The 16,195-nt window shown below is 29.4% G+C and overlaps 2 protein-coding genes across 2 annotated transcripts in view; one reads left to right on the forward strand and one right to left on the reverse strand.

Moving 5' to 3' along the window:
• Nucleotides 1-3,149: 3,149 nt before the first annotated feature.
• LOC107447032 (esterase E4) overlaps nt 3,150-16,195 on the reverse strand; it is a 40,384-nt gene continuing 27,338 nt past the window's right edge. The window contains exons 6-10 of the mRNA XM_043051829.3: nt 13,763-13,925; nt 12,708-12,901; nt 11,768-11,924; nt 10,131-10,260; nt 3,150-4,683 (exon numbers count right to left, since the gene is read on the reverse strand). Coding sequence (XP_042907763.2) covers nt 4,314-4,683; nt 10,131-10,260; nt 11,768-11,924; nt 12,708-12,901; nt 13,763-13,925 — 1,014 coding nt within the window. The 3' untranslated portion in view covers nt 3,150-4,313. The remainder of the gene's footprint in view (nt 4,684-10,130; nt 10,261-11,767; nt 11,925-12,707; nt 12,902-13,762; nt 13,926-16,195) is intronic.
• Nucleotides 10,310-16,195, forward strand: part of LOC107444271 (uncharacterized) — a 79,529-nt gene continuing 73,643 nt past the window's right edge. The window contains exon 1 of the mRNA XM_087151757.1: nt 10,310-10,415. Coding sequence (XP_087007883.1) covers nt 10,388-10,415 — 28 coding nt within the window. The 5' untranslated portion in view covers nt 10,310-10,387. The remainder of the gene's footprint in view (nt 10,416-16,195) is intronic.

Raw genomic sequence — 16,195 nt, forward strand, 5'->3', positions numbered from 1 at the left:
GTAGTGCATTGAGAGTAAAAACAAAGTGAAACAAGCTGGAGAGGATGGTAAACACTGCCAAAAGTGATCTGAACCCAACCACTTATGAAGGTTGTATAAAGATGACAGTGAAAAAGCAGAAGCCATCTGTTGGGCTGTAGTATGACTGAGATACTTCAGGTCAGGGAGAACAGGGAAATAGTCAGGAAATTTTATTTTGACCCTAAAAGGCAGCAAAAGTTAATTTTTTTTATGCTTGCAAAAAACTGAATAATCCCTACATTATAACGGGAAAATAACCAATCTTAATATTCAAGCTGCTATTGAGATTATATTATACATTCCACATCTTTTCCATGTTTCCATCCTCATTTAATGTTTTTTTTTTTTTTTTTTTTGGTATACTATATTTGAGGGTGCCCCTTGATCGCCAAGCTGGGCGATGTTGAAACCCGATTATAATTCTAGTAGGTTTAGATTTCAGCATTATTTTTTAGTGTTCAACAGTAAATGTAATTTCAGAGGTCCATTAGTTCTACGTTGGATACCGGCTGGTAAGGTTACTTTTACTTATGGCCAATAAGATGGAAGGTATGTGGGCAGTCATAAAAAGGGACTATCATACCTGCCAACTCTTCCGGATTTTCCGGAAGATTTTATTTTTATAATTAAAGTGGTAGCAATACTCAGGTTATTCCATTATTATAATGATAATTATAAATGAGTTTGACCACCACTACATATAAATAATTACAATAAATATATGAAAGCATAATAATTCTTGCTCAAACGAATTTCAACGGGATCAAAATATAAATATATTTTTGAGTCAGATTGTTTTTCGTTTATTGTTTTACAACCACTCTGAAAATCCATTCTTGGAAAGAGTGAAAGTTGGCAGGTATGGACTATAAAAAAAATTTCACCGCCAGTCCGGTGCCACGGACGCCATTTTCGATTCGTATTTCGCCGAATTTATGTGGCGATGGAGGTGCACAGATTCTATTCATGGTAAATTTAGACAGTATCTAACTGCTATTAGAGAATTCTGTGCACTTAAATCTGAGGATATTCAAGCTTAATGAAGAAGTTATTTTTTTCCATTTCTTCCTGTGCTTACTCCATTAATTTTTGTTTCGATTCAAAATTCATTTTAGTGAGTTAATTAATTTTGCTTATATTGGGTTCATTAAAATTTTATTAAGTTTCGGCCGCCATTCCTGTGTTAAGTCGCCAATTTCGCCAAGGGGCACCCTCATGTTTTAACCTTTTTTTTCTTCTTTTTTTTTTTGCTCGCACTTAAAATTTAATATTTGACATTATAAATGAAATTGGATTGAAGCGTAATTGAAATTTTCCATAAATGCTTGAAAAAGTCGGGAATTCCCCCCTCCCCGGAAATTAAGCATTAATTTTTATTTATTTTTGATAAAATTTTCTTTTTTAAATTTTGAAGTGAATTTTCTTAATCAACTGCACATCAATATTTAGTCATGCTATAAAATAACCATGATCATAGACGATAAAAATTATAGCCTACCCATAAAATATAATTTTGTACTATCTGGGTACATCTTTTTAAGTTTTTTTAAAATGTTTTTATTTTTTGAGATAATATTGTGTTATTTTTGAGTTTTGAAAATTTGGCCGTTATCTTATAATTTACACTGGCCTTATGTGCGTTAGATATAATAATAATCATCAACATAATCATTGTTATGTTTTAATCTTAATTTAAAAAATAGTCTCATATCATATTTTTTCATCTGTAGTTCTTAAAAAGTGCTTATTTTAATTATAATGCTAAATTCATTCTTTGGAATGGTGAATTTTTTTCCCTGATCACCTAAGTTTTAGAATTAGATCAGCTATAAAAGGACCCTTTTAAATGAAAAATTTCCTAAACTTCTACATTAAATCCCATGCAGAATTATGTAAATGCTGATATAATTTGTTGGTTTTTCTAATTATTTTAATGCATAAATTGACAAATCCTTTAAAAACACTTTATTAATAACAATTAAAACATATACAACAGAAGAATTTAAATATATTTATATTAAAAGAATTACACAAAATCAATTGTATAATAATTTATAATAAGTGTTTTTATAATAGTTTTAATATTTTAAACATAAAATACTACAACACTAGTTCACTTTAACACATTTTATTTATAACATTTAAAAAAACTATAATTAAAAAACAGTATGTAAAATATGACATTCACAAGATTTCTTTCATAGCATTTTTTATTGGAAATTTTAAATATTTTATTTTCAGTAAAAATGTGTATTTTAAATTAAATAAAATTCACATAGAAGGAATTTGCACATTCGCTCTCAGTAGAAATATAGTATTTTAAGATGTGCTACTATAGGCTCTTGGGGAGGGGGGGGGTAATAGTTAAATATTGATATTTTAACCTGTGATATTAAAAATGTACGTAAGTTAATCTAATGTTTAATTACATTCGTCTGACTTTTTATTTTATTATATTATTTCTCCAGTTTAAGAAAAAGATTTTTTTAAGTAAAAAGTAAGATTTAACATGATCAAATATTTAATTTTCTTTATAAAATCTAAGTTAGCAATGTCTAAATTTTTTCATTCATTTTATTTAATAGCATTTTTGAATTAAATTTTTTGAAAACAGTCTATATTTGAAAGAAATTTTTTTAAGACTTCTTGAAACTATAATGAAGAAGTAAGCAAATAAACAGGTATTTTACAATTGTGAAAGTAGTAACATATATCTTTAAAATATTATAGTCTTCTATAATCTATATAGCATATGACATCTAAATCTATTTTTTAGTGTTCATGTAAAATTTTTTTGTATGAATAGGTGCTATAATAAATATCAAGAAACATTTCAATTGTTATTATACATGAACTGTTGCAAGTGTGTGGTGCATAATAATTAAAATTGTAAGCTTTATTCATTTATACAATCTGTTCATTTGAAATACATAGCCATAATAATCCGATATTTTTTTTCTTGTTGAAGTGGACAGGATTACAATGTGTTAAGTAATAATATCTGTTACCATTCCATTGTAAATCGAGTTTTGAATAAGGTCAAGAAAAAGTCATTAAATTGCAGTTTCCGCTGCACCAGTCCCTAAACAGATACATAATGTATTTATTGAAATGAAACAGTTCATGAATTTTTTTATTTTTTATCCCATCATGAAAAGCACCATGTTCATGTTGACTTCATCCTATGAAGTGCTGTAAATTCTCAATTATTCGCGAAAGTGGACGCGTTGATGACCGCAGATGACTTTTAAAATTGTCAGAAAAGTTACTTGTGTTGAAAATTTTGCAGTGTAAAGGTACGTAAATGTTTAAAGAAATGACAATTATAAACTGAGAAAAATCTAAGCAAAATATTGTTGATCAAATTTTTACCCAGACCATGGGACAGAATCTCAAATAAGCAAAATATTACAGCAGTGCATACAAACAAAATAATCGACAAAATGCTACGGGGTGCTTATTTTTGATTTACGTTTTTTAAAAGCCCTTAAAGATACTGTTTTTTATTTGGGGCTTTTAAAAAGTGTTTAATATTCTATCTTTTTAAAAAGAGATTTTTTCTTTGCTCTGTCGATTATCGTTCTAAATTACAAAAGATGCTTGATTTTCACAATTTTCTCTGTAATATTTATCAGAAACTAGTTATTTTATCATGGGTATGTAAATTTCTTAAAAATGTTTTTGAATTTTATTGATTTTATATTTATAAATTAAGAACTTAGAAAAAAAACAATATTTATTACTGCACAGATCCTAATTATAAGTTTTTTTTTGGAAAGTGATTAAAAATATTTTTGAGTACATAAAAGGTGCTTATTTTTGTTGAAAAATCTGACTACGCACCCTGCACTGGTTGTAATTAAAAATTGTATTTGATATTTTGAAGATAAGAATACCATGCAGATTAATGGCGAACAGAATCTTGCCAGGAAAAAAATTTGAACAGTGTCTCAAGCTAACAAAATATAAAGCAGCAGCTAACGTAGACAAAGTACCATTGAAACAGAATTTCTTATGGATAAAATATAAGAAGTATATGAAAATTCTCTATATGCAAGATTTTGCTCCATAGTCAAGACGCGAATGATCGAGAGTTTACCATATTTTTTTTTTTTGATGATTTGTCCCTTAGAAGAAAAAAAAAAAAAAAACAAAGTTGATCAATTAAGAGTTGTTCAATAAGTAAAGGCGCCTTGAAAACTCGTATATCACCTATTTAAAAACAATTATCCCATATTTCATTCTGGATCCATGCTTTGAAACTCACGAGGAATATCTATGAATCTCTTCATCTAGTAAAGAGTGGAACCAGATATTCTAGATTGATTTTCAGTGCTGGCCTTGAAGCTTTGGCTCTTCTTTTGGTTGTAAAGTACAACAAGCAGAACTACCACTACAACTAGTAGTGCAATGGAAATAGAGACCATAGCCCAAGCAAGTGTTCTGTACAGACTCTCGGCTCGTGTGTCTTGTATGAGTGGACTTGTGGTCGGTGTTGTCATACCCGCCAATGCAGGGAGATGTCTTGTCCACATGTCGACAGCTCTTTGTTTGTAAAATGATTCTGGACGTAAGTCTCTTTCGATTCGATAGTAACGCTGTGTGTCTGGCTTGTAAGTCTCCCAACGAGGATATTCGTAATTCACGTACTGTGGAGCTTCCCTGTGAAAGAAGAAAAATTATTTTTAAAACATATTAAACAATATTATAAAATATTTATATACAATATTTAAGCATTAAAAAAAAAAATCGATAGAATGGTGTGTAGTTAAGATAGCTCAAAAGTGTGTTTTTTGTCTCGATATAAATTTTGCAAATTTTATTTCTAATGATACTTGGAGAAGTCAAGCATCAGCCATAGACCTTTTGTGAATTCAGTCAGGAAGCTGTCTGTACTTTTCGTTTGACGAGAACAGCTCAAGGACGAAAGTACGTCTTAGCTACACAAATAGATGGCAGCACCACGCATTTGTGTGACCACTTCCTCAATTTAGGCACATATTTGAAGGGGAAGGAAATTTTCTTTAGATCTCTGTACCCATGGTACTACTCGAGTACCGACCTCAAGACTCTCGATTCCAAAGATTTTACGATTATGTCTATCGCATGTACACGGTACGTCGTAGTGGAGTCGTGGATCGAACCCCCCAACCCTTCGGACCGAAGTCCAATTCTTTAACCACTTGCTTCTTTGTACATGTTCCATATATTGGTTATGGATAACGGAATCATTTGATTAGATAGGAGGGTATGTGAATGATTTTGGCAGAGAAGGAAGGGATCTAAAATTCAAAAAAAAGTTTTAGCAGGATCTGTGCTAATGAAAAAAGACATCCGAAGCTTTTTACTATTAAATAATATGAAATGACTGTCTGGGCGAAATTAAGGACGCAAGCTTATTCTCTAAGTCAGTGTTTCCCAAACTTATGACTTTTGGGTACCCTTTCTAAATTTTTCGCAACGCTGCGTACCACTAATAAAAAATGAATGTATTTTTTACTATAAAAAAATTGCACAGAAGTTAAAAATTACAACTGGCTGTTGACATCACTAATTATTAACTGTTTACTCTCCAAAAATAGCCAATAGAAAAATAATTAATCGTAAATTTTTTTGGCTAGCTTTGTTTTTAAGTAAAATTTTTGGAAATTTTCGTTTGTAGCAAAATATTTCGCATAAGAACGCGTACCCCCGCTAAACTGTTCCCGTACCCCTGGGGGTACGCGTACCACACTTTGGGAAACACTGCTCTAAGTGATTAAAGTGACTAAGTGATAAATTGCACACAAACAGACAAAAACATATTTAGTAGCCGCTGGTGCATCTTTTAATTATAGGGTGTCTTGTAATTATTAATGCAAGTAGGGCACACCATAAATATTAAAAATTGCATAGCAACCCATGGTCGGAAATATCGAAGTTTCTGGGGGTGCAACTTTGAACTGGTACAATTATTTATCGAAATTATCTTTATTTTGAATTAAGATTTCTATTGATTATTGTCGAATAGGCTCAGATATAACTTTTTTACAGTAGCATAATTATTCTGGTGTGTATAGAGTGTTAAATTAGTCGCCAACGATACGATATTACCATAAAGTACTGTACTGTAAGGATACAGCTCACTGCCATGGGTTGCAACGCAATATTTAATCTTTTTTCCCTACCTTCCCTTAATGTTTTATTTTTATTTTATAACCAGCGTTGAACATCTGACCCAATTTTGAGTCTAGGGCCGTCAAAGTTAAACTTTGTATCCTTGTAATTTTGAACCCTACCCAGAAGACAAGGAAACAGAATTATTACCTGTGAATGAAAATGGAACAAATCTTCGCAAACAAATTGGCGGAAATAAAATACAACGTTCACCACATAAACCGGGCATATCACCAATTGATTATGACTTTAAATATTTTGGTAATTTTCTCCGTGATAAAAAGTTCACTAATCTAGAGCAGATCAAAAATGACACAATCTTTTATTGACACCAGAGAGCTTAATTTTTATGAAAGTGGTATCCAAAAACTAGTATCACGTTTGCAAAAATGTGTTAATCGTAATGGTTTTTATTTTGATTAATTAAATAGTTTATAAAACAGTTATGTTCATTTAAATTTACAGTAAAAATCCGACATTTCATATGTCGCAAACTTATATAATTATATATGTAATATGAAAAGCTTCAATTAATCTTTTTATGTTATTTCTTTTCTGTAAATCCTTTCCTTAATTTATTATTCTAATCGAAACACTTTCTCACACTTTTAAATTCACATCCTGTCCTTAAATTTATTTTTGGCTCAAGAATGCATTAATTAAAAGTAAGACATTTTCCCCTTTACTCTTTGTGGGAATCGCGCGACCTATTTAATAAACCAAATAAGATTTCCCATTTTCCCTAAATCGAAGCATTATACGGATTTTCTTTGCAAGATTTCAGGCTGAAGCACGATGAAATTGTGCCACATGCTCTCTGGTCATTCATCTCAAAATGATTAAATGAAATAAACTTGTTTGCTCTCTTTTAAATCCTGTGCCTGTTTGTTCTGCTCACACGACGTCCATGACTGCAAACCTTAGAAGCCGAGCAGGATAAAGACCTGATGAAACGGGCGCAGGATATTACTAAAATGCTTCTTTCAAGTATATAAATAAAAAGATACGAAAAAGTACCCGGAGAGCACCGATCACTTAGCTGGGGAATGGAGCTGTCATAGAAGAAAAAGACAGTACAAAAGAAAAGAAAAAAGTTTGGTTTGCTCCGTTACATAAATAAACACCTGTTTCACACTGATTATTGAATCAACATTAATCGACAATCGAAACTTTCATTCTTCCGGTTCCAAGGAGTGCTTAGAGATTCTTGGGACTTTCCTCCTTCATGGGTCCCACCTCACTAGTACCCGCTGAAAATTTTAGTAGTGCCTGATGTCCACGCTCTCGTCATTACCATTGGAGATTGGATCTCAACACTGCCTGGTCTGATTTTGCTTACCCCAGTGTTTCCCAAACTTATGACTTTGGTGTACCCTTTCTAAATTTTTCGTAACGCTTGTACCACTAATAAAAAAATAAATGCATTTTTTACTATAAAAAAATTGCTCAAAAGTTAAAAATCACAACCGGCTGTTGACACCACTAATTATTAACTGTTAACTCTGCACAAAATATCTAATAGAAAAATACGTAATCGTAAATTTTCATGGCTAGCCTTGTTTTTAAATAAAATTTCGTGAAATTTTCGTTTGTTGCAAGATATTTCGCATAAGAGCGCGTACCCCTGGAGGTACGCGTACTATACTTTGGGAAGCACTGGCCTACCCAAAACTGATTTGTTTTTGCCTCAACAATTGACTATTTTTTTTTCTCTCGCTGTTTTTTAACTTCCGTCATCACTGAACAATAGAAGTGTTTATAAAGAATGTGAATATTATTTCTTCACTCCTCGTGAAATGACAAAGAATTTGAACCGATTCGAAGAGAAATAACATTATTATTATTTTTTCTCTTCCAACATGTGTTTTCCCCCTCATCTCTTGACTAACGGACATTCCCCCCCCCTTCAAATCTAACTTTAGCCATTAGAGTTCCATGGATCATTAAAAAGGAAAATCACAGAAGTGATTCAGACCTCAAAAGCAAGCGACAAATTAAACAAATATTTTCTAAAGAAGAAGGGTTTTTTGTTCTGAACATGTCAAGAAAATAACAATACATCACTCAGTGTTTTGGTTTAATTATTTGTTTTAAAGATAGATAAACCCTTATCTAAATTTTTTCTTCTTCTAAATATTTCAAATTATTTTGATATAATCAAGTAATGATTCCACAAGGTAAATATTTTACACAATTTATTTTAATTAGAAGTGATATTTATTTGACAAATCGTGCTCTGATTTTTTAACGGTACTCTCTATTGGATTTTTCTGTACCAGTTGAAACGTGAATGCTTTTGAATCATTCACGCTAATATCTTGAAATTCGAAAATATAAATATATGGTTATTAATATTTATATTTTGATGATGTTTCTATTTATTGATATTTTTATTCAATGGTTAACCATATTATTCGTTTAAATTAAAATAATATTAAAATTTAGTGTTTTCATTATATATATTTTTTCACACTTTTGATTCGTATGATTATAATTTTAATTAATATTCAAATTATTTTAAGGAATCACTGTCTTTTTATTGCATTATATATCACAGTATATATGATTTATTGATTGTATAATTAAAGTTAAAATTTTTATTTTATTATGGTGTTTAAGAAAAATAAACTATTCAAATATTTGAATTTTTTTTTATCTTCTAAATGTTATTTTTAATAATTGAAACTTATTTTAATGTTTGAATACCCTTACGGTGTGGTAAAACTTACAAATTCGATATGGAAGAAAATGCTAAGGCCAATACTAATACTGAAAATGAATTAGATGCTAGATTACAAAATTTAGGTATAGATCAAAGGATAAACCAGGTATATTAATCTTTGAGCCCGACATTGGTGTTCAGTTCACAGCCTGACTCAAACATTTCGAAAAGCAAACTATAGATGCTAAATTAAATGAGGAATGGAAATTTAAAAATTTTCGAAAATTCATTAAAGGTTCAGCTTTGAAATTATATATTAATAACCGTTTAAATTGTGATTCTTATCAGGAAATAGTAGAAATTTTTCATGAGCATTATTTTTCACCTCCCTTTGGCTTTAATGATTTTCAAAAGAGGCTTTAATGATTTCCAAACTAGAGACCCGAATTTATATTTTACTTAAAAGGTAGAGTTTGGTCATAAAAAAATTAAGTAATGATCATATAATTGAGGGTCTATCTATAGGTTTGTCCCCACAAGTTAAAACAGTTTTGGTTTTAAAAGAACCCAAAACCCCAATTGAATGGCTCACAATTGTCTCTAAAATAATTCATGATGCCCACACTGTAATACCCCAAACTGAAACTAAACAAAAATTGCCGGAATCCAAATTTAATGGGTATAGACAACAATATATATACATATATATATATATATATATATATATATATATATATATATATATATATATATATATGCAGCAAAGTAAATAAATACAAAAAAACACTAAGAAAAACAATAAGTTTCATTTATTGCGCAAAAGCTGCAAGTAAATAGAACTCATACTTCAAAATGAAGATTAAACGAAGGAAAATTACAGTAATTACTGTAATTTTCCTCTGTTTTATCTTCATTTTGAACTTATCTTATGATATATATATATATATATATATATATATATATATATATATATATATATATATATATATATATATATATATATATATATATATATGAGAGATTATACGCTCGAAGTTGTAGGGACGCTTTCGAGATAACGGGAAAATATGTTCTAAGAAGTAGAAAAATGCATTTTCAGATAGTTTCGATACTCTTAAGATAGTCCTCCTTAGATAGTCTTGAGATAGTCCTCCTTCGATAATCTTGAGATAGTCTCCTTAAGATAGTTTCGCGTTTCCTTGTGTCATTGATATCGTAATATTCTAGAGGTGTATTGTTCGAAGAAATTCTTACGTATTTCTAAGTTAAAACCAAAAATCCATGAACTTACCCGAATTTTGCAAAATCCGTCCAAAGGGAAACAACACGTCCGCTAACTAAATTATCTAATAAAGAGGGCTGTCTGAGTCCTTCTACGTCTAAGTTAAATAGATACAACAATTCGTCTCCATGTGAAACACCTAGTTGAAAAAAATAAAAATTTGGGTTACAAGGATTTGTTAAGTCATCCCAAAATATCGCTTTCTAACGTATATGCTTCGGTGATCATGTAGTAGAAGCTTTGATTGGAATTAATATTTATTTCTCATGTCTTATCAATTGTATGGTGATTCTGGTGAGTAATGATAAGACCTATTTATAAATTATAATAAAAATGTTTTGTTGGAAAGTTCCAAATTTATGAAACTGATAATTTAAATTTGATTACGGATTAACTGAGAAGAAGAAAAGTTTAAAATTATAGTTTGGATTTAAGGATAAATTATGGGTTATGTTTGAAAACTATACACAACAATGCTGTATTTTAGAATTAGAATTGTATGGAATTAATAAATTTTTTTTTAAATCTTTAGCTCGTTGACGCAGAATTTTTATTTAACATAATTTTCATACTTGTTTCATTATTTTTAATTAATTTAAGTGAAAATATTACGTTTAGCATTTATTACAGCTTGGAACTCCTGTGTCTTTTGCGTTAAAGGTAAAAACCTTTCAAACACGGCTATAATGATAATTTTTCAAATTCGAACTTATTTGAGATTATTTACAATAAGCGAAACAGTCATCATTGAAATTTCTTAAATAAATTATTGCAAAATCTATTATTGATAAATATTTGGATATGAATGATAAATATTTTTTTAAGTACTTTTTTTGGATTTTATATTTTAGTACTTATATAATTCCGATAATATAGCATTTTAGTAGCTCTTAAAACTGTTTTTTATGACCAAAAAATACCAAAATATATTTTTGCTTGTAATTAGAAAGTCATAAAAATGTATATATAAAAGGGACGCTGGTGTCCGATCTGCTTCAAAGGGTAAGTAATTTGATAGTTTTACTTTGTAGTTTGATTTGGTACTACTTTATAGTAATACATGTTTAAAAATTAATTTAAAGTGCTTCTTTTCAAATTTTTACCTAAAAGTGATATTTCAAATTTAGTTTTATAGTAAACGCTTAAGAATATTTCAAATTCGCAGTTTGTATTTAGGAATTAATAATAATAAAATCGAATTACAACTTATTTGTAAAACTTACTCTGCATCTAATCTCCAGTCTGGATTTAGTGATTAATAAATTAGTGATAATTATAAGTAATTTTGATTTTAGTACTAAAATGTATGCTTTTTTTTGCAGTTTTTTCACAGTAGTTTGGGTCTAATTTTTTTACTGTAGCTATTTTGAGTTTCCACAAACGCATTTAAAAATTTCGTGCAATCATATAAGTCTAGTTTGGAAACGTTTCCTTATTAGCAAAAATCTGACTTTAAAACATCTCGCTACAAAACAATTATTTTCTGTATCTATTTTACTAATTTTACATGCTTCTTATGATTTTTTATTTTTTTATTACTTTTTCTTATTTCAAATTCAGTTTCTTTTTCCATTTTTTCAAAAAAATAAATTGCGGTCAAGTTCGTTAGACTTAATATGACCAGCATGCCTTTAATTCATTCTTACCTGGATCAAAATAAGCAATGGGTGTGCCGTGTTCTATTTCGACCATGCTATTCTCGCCCCTGTATTCAAAAGTGTACATATGAACTGGTGCACCTTTAGATGCATATAAATGCACTGTTATATCGTTGCATGCTGTAAACATAGCATCCGTCGACATCTGGAAAAAAAATTGTTATTAGAAGAATGATTTATTTTTTATAAATGAAGATTCAAAAATAAATATTTTCGTAATAAAATTGCCAAATTACAAATTATGAAAACAGAAGCGCAAGATGAGGTAAAAGCGTAATCGGATATAATCGTGTGAGCTGATGAAGAGGTTATATTTTTCTTTCACGTATTTTTATTGAAAAAAGTTTGCGCACGTGAACTTTTTTATTGAACTGTAAATGAAGTAAAGAGATAAGGTAAAATGAACTGTAGGACGAAAGATCGGCCGAATCCAAAAAAAAAAAAAAAAAAATGATATAAAGTTTTTTTTGTTTTTGTTTTAATTATCTGTTTTTTTTTGTTTGTATTATTTGTAAATAATATATGTTATCATAATTATATGTTCTCTTCGTGGGAAATTTGCGTAAAGTTTAAGGGTTTTTTCAATTTAAACTTCAACGAGATAAAGAATCATACAGCCTTTCATTAGAAATCGAGACTTGGTTTCTAGTATCTTCGAACATGTAGTTTATGCAGTTTAGTATGCAGTTTTTTTCAAATTTAGTTTATCTGGAATATCTAAAAAGAGCAGGAATTTTCGGAGAAGCTATCTTTATAAGTAATGGAATATTTTAATATTAATCCGTTTTATAGGTATATAAAAATAGCTACGTTATAAGAACATAAATACACACATCCATAAATACATTGTCAAATATCTGTGGCATGAGTTGCTACATTGTCATTTTCACTTATTTTTTGGAAGAAAGAGTTTTATGGAAGAACTTACGTTTATGAAGGGTTGTAAAATTTGGGATACATTGGAGTGGTTGATGCGATTGAAGTATTCAAACATTATTGTCTCTGATACAGAATCCACATTGCCTCTTATGTTTGTCGTAGTTAGAATGAACATTGGAATTAGATGCGTTCGGAGGAAATTTGGATTATCCCTCAGAGCATCTCGATATGTATTTAAGAGCACTGTAAAAATAAAATAATGTTATTACAAGGCTGAAGAAGACACATTTTAAAATTTTGTTCTATTTAGCTTAATAACAACATAATTTTGCAGTTCTATATGCATAAATATATTTTTTAGACATAAAGTGTTCCTAGTAAAATTTCTTAGACATTTAATCATTGCTGTTTTAATGGCTAATTTACTATGCGTACCGCATAATGGATCAAAACACCCTTAAGTAAAGGGGTTTATTCGCTCTTGATACATTATTAATCAGAAGTGAAGTTTATAGTGCAAATAACAAAACAATAATGTTAACAGCGGACAAATAATGTATGCTATCAAATAAAATCAAAACTTGGATTTTTTTTTATGTTAACAAAAACTTCGAAAAATATTTTTTTTAATTCTGTAATCGTCGTTGAACAGCCGACCCATTTTTTCGGATTTACGACTACTAATGCTGAACTCCGTAGCCTTGCAATTTTGAACCCAATCCAGAAGACAAGGGAACTCCTGGCTGGTATTGGGAGAAATTTGCCTTCGTGGAGGATTTTTTTGATGGAACTAACCCGTATTTGCTTTACATGGAGAGGAAAACCACTAAAACCTTCCACGGTTAACCTGACGGCAAGGGGACTCTAACTCATGATCCGTCTACCACTGAGGATATTTTACGTCGGCACTGTGGTCGGTGCAAACCGGGTGCGGAATTCGTATCGACCAGCTATCGCTGGGATTCGAACCCCGTTCATATAATTGGAAGACGAAAGCTCTATCCCCTGAGCCATCACAGTTCTGGAAAAATAGTTTTGAAAAAAATTGGATTTAACTTCCATGCATTCCCCTAAAAAAAGTTATGAAATTGTTTAGTTACTTACAAGGATAAAAGAAAGCCCCTTCATCTCTGTTTATTCCAGCCATTAAAGGTATTCTTCTGAAATTTTCAGCGTTTAATAAGTTTAAAGGCGTGTCTGTCAGGAATCTTTTGTCGCCACTCTTTTCAACAACTGGGACAGCTCTTAAAGGAAAATCTCCAAAGATCTGAAGATATGAAGAAAACATATTATTTAATTCAATCGGGAAGAAATCTATAAAAAGAGATAAAAAACAGTTTCTCTGCATGCGAAGTATGTACCTTTGACCTTTTGCAAGTATTAACTAATCTTATTAGCAAGCTTAAACTAATAAAACAAACGTGTCAAATGGTTTTGAAAAGGAGGTAGAAAGATCAAAATCAAACGAGTTAACCCTTTGATGTAGATGGGACACCAATGTTCCTTTTATTAATTTTTTTTACTGACAACCTAATTTGAAATAAAAATATGTTTCGGTATTTTTTAAATGTAAAAAACAGTCTAACAGTTACTAAAAAATTCTTTTATAATTTGAATTATATTTGATTTATATATGCTGTCAAAAATATAAAATCCAAAAAAAAGTCTGAAAAAAATATTTTTTCATTCATATTCAAAAATTTATCAATAATTGATTTTATAAATTAAAGAAATTTCGATGATAAATATCTGTTTCTATTTGATCTAAATAACTGCAAATGAGCGTGAATTTGAAAAATTGTTTTGGAGTGAGCCGTGTTTGGAAGATTATTACATTTATCGCAGATCGTGCTGTAAACCATTCATAACCATAAATTATAAAATTGCTAAATATAATGTTTTTCACTTACTTTGACAGAAATAATGAAAAAAAAAATATGTTTAATAAAAATTTTGCGTCAAAGTGTTAAAAGTACAGTCTGAAAATGCTTCTAATTAGAGCAGAATAACTCAAATTTTTTGCTGAAACTCTACCTGATAAATCGTTTTCTGGCGTCGAAAATAAGAACTTATTGCCAAGTATTGGTAAATTGAATTTGCTGTCAATCGACATTCTGATCCTTTTTCAGACTAATTAAAATGTTTTTATTTTCATCTTGAGCACTATGCCTGATACATATTTCAATCGTTTAAGTAGAATTCATATAATTTAATCGCCAAATCGATCGCCAATTGAAATTTCGACTACTTTACGATTAGAAAGAATCTTCACATTTCAACAGGAGTTATAGTGCTATCTGTCTGTTGCCTAATATGCATTTCTTAAAATTTTTTATTTTATTTTAGAGTGGTAATTTTCAATGCATAGGAAACAATACTTTCACTATTCTAAATGCTTGCACACATTCACAAAAGGGATTTGCTTGCGTAAAGCTAGAATTGATATCATTTTAGAAAAATCAGGGTTTTAAAGTGAGAAAAAAATATCTAAAAGGGAATAAAATAGACGAATGATGGGACAGTTTTTTTTTTTGGAAAAATGAAAAAATTTCTTCAGTTTCATCAATTTTTCTAAGAGCATGAAATTTAACAAGATAGATATTATAACTGTTATGCAATGTGTGCCCTTATTAGCTTAAAAATGAATCAATTTTTAAAACAAAAAAATATCGAACAAGTTTTTCTTTTTCCATTTATAACTCAATAGGTTATTTTTACAAATTTTGCAGCAAAAAAATTGTTTTATAAATTATTTAAATTTTAATGTAAAAATTTCAGTATAAAAAAAGTTTTATAATCATTAAGTATTTCACTATTAAAAAATTTTTTTAAGCCCTCTCGCTCTTTAAGATCTGAGGTTAACTTTCCGATTTTTGTATTTTCGATGATTTTTTTCTTCGATAGCACTATTCTATTAAAATAAACGAGGAAAATAAAGGCGTTGCTCTATTAGATAAGGCGAAATAGCAAATTTTTTCTCAAAAATTTAAGGCAATAAAATTATGCGGTTAATATTTTTTGATAAGTAAATATTTAAGTACTATATACTTGCCTTTTTTTACTAATGTTTTTAAAATATATTTTCATTATTGTTGAAACAGATTCAAACTAATTGAGATAATGCAGAAAAAAAATCAAACAGCGTAAATTACACATAAACAAAGATATTTTCCCAAAAATTTAAAATTAGACACACGTCTAACATTAAACTACTTTTTAAAGAATGCTGAATGCAGAATTACTGTACTTTTTTCTCTATGATTGGGCAGCAGCATTGTATCTAAAAATATTGTCGAGAACAGTAAATACCCATCATTTGCTTATTTGTTCAAATTAACTGAAGATGATTAAAAGCATATTAAATATTTCCTCCTCTGTCTTTGCCATTTTAATGGTAAATAAAGGACTACAATAGAAATTAATTATATTCAAAAAACATTTATCATCATCAACTATATTATTCATACAAAAAAAATCTTATTTTATAGTCTTATTAAATTTACACATTTAAGCTTTACGAACGACAAAACATTTAAA

The sequence above is a fragment of the Parasteatoda tepidariorum genome, chromosome 9 (assembly GCF_982258835.1).
Source record: "Parasteatoda tepidariorum strain Cologne lab strain chromosome 9, Ptep-v5.0, whole genome shotgun sequence".
Lineage (NCBI taxonomy): Eukaryota > Metazoa > Arthropoda > Arachnida > Araneae > Theridiidae > Parasteatoda > Parasteatoda tepidariorum.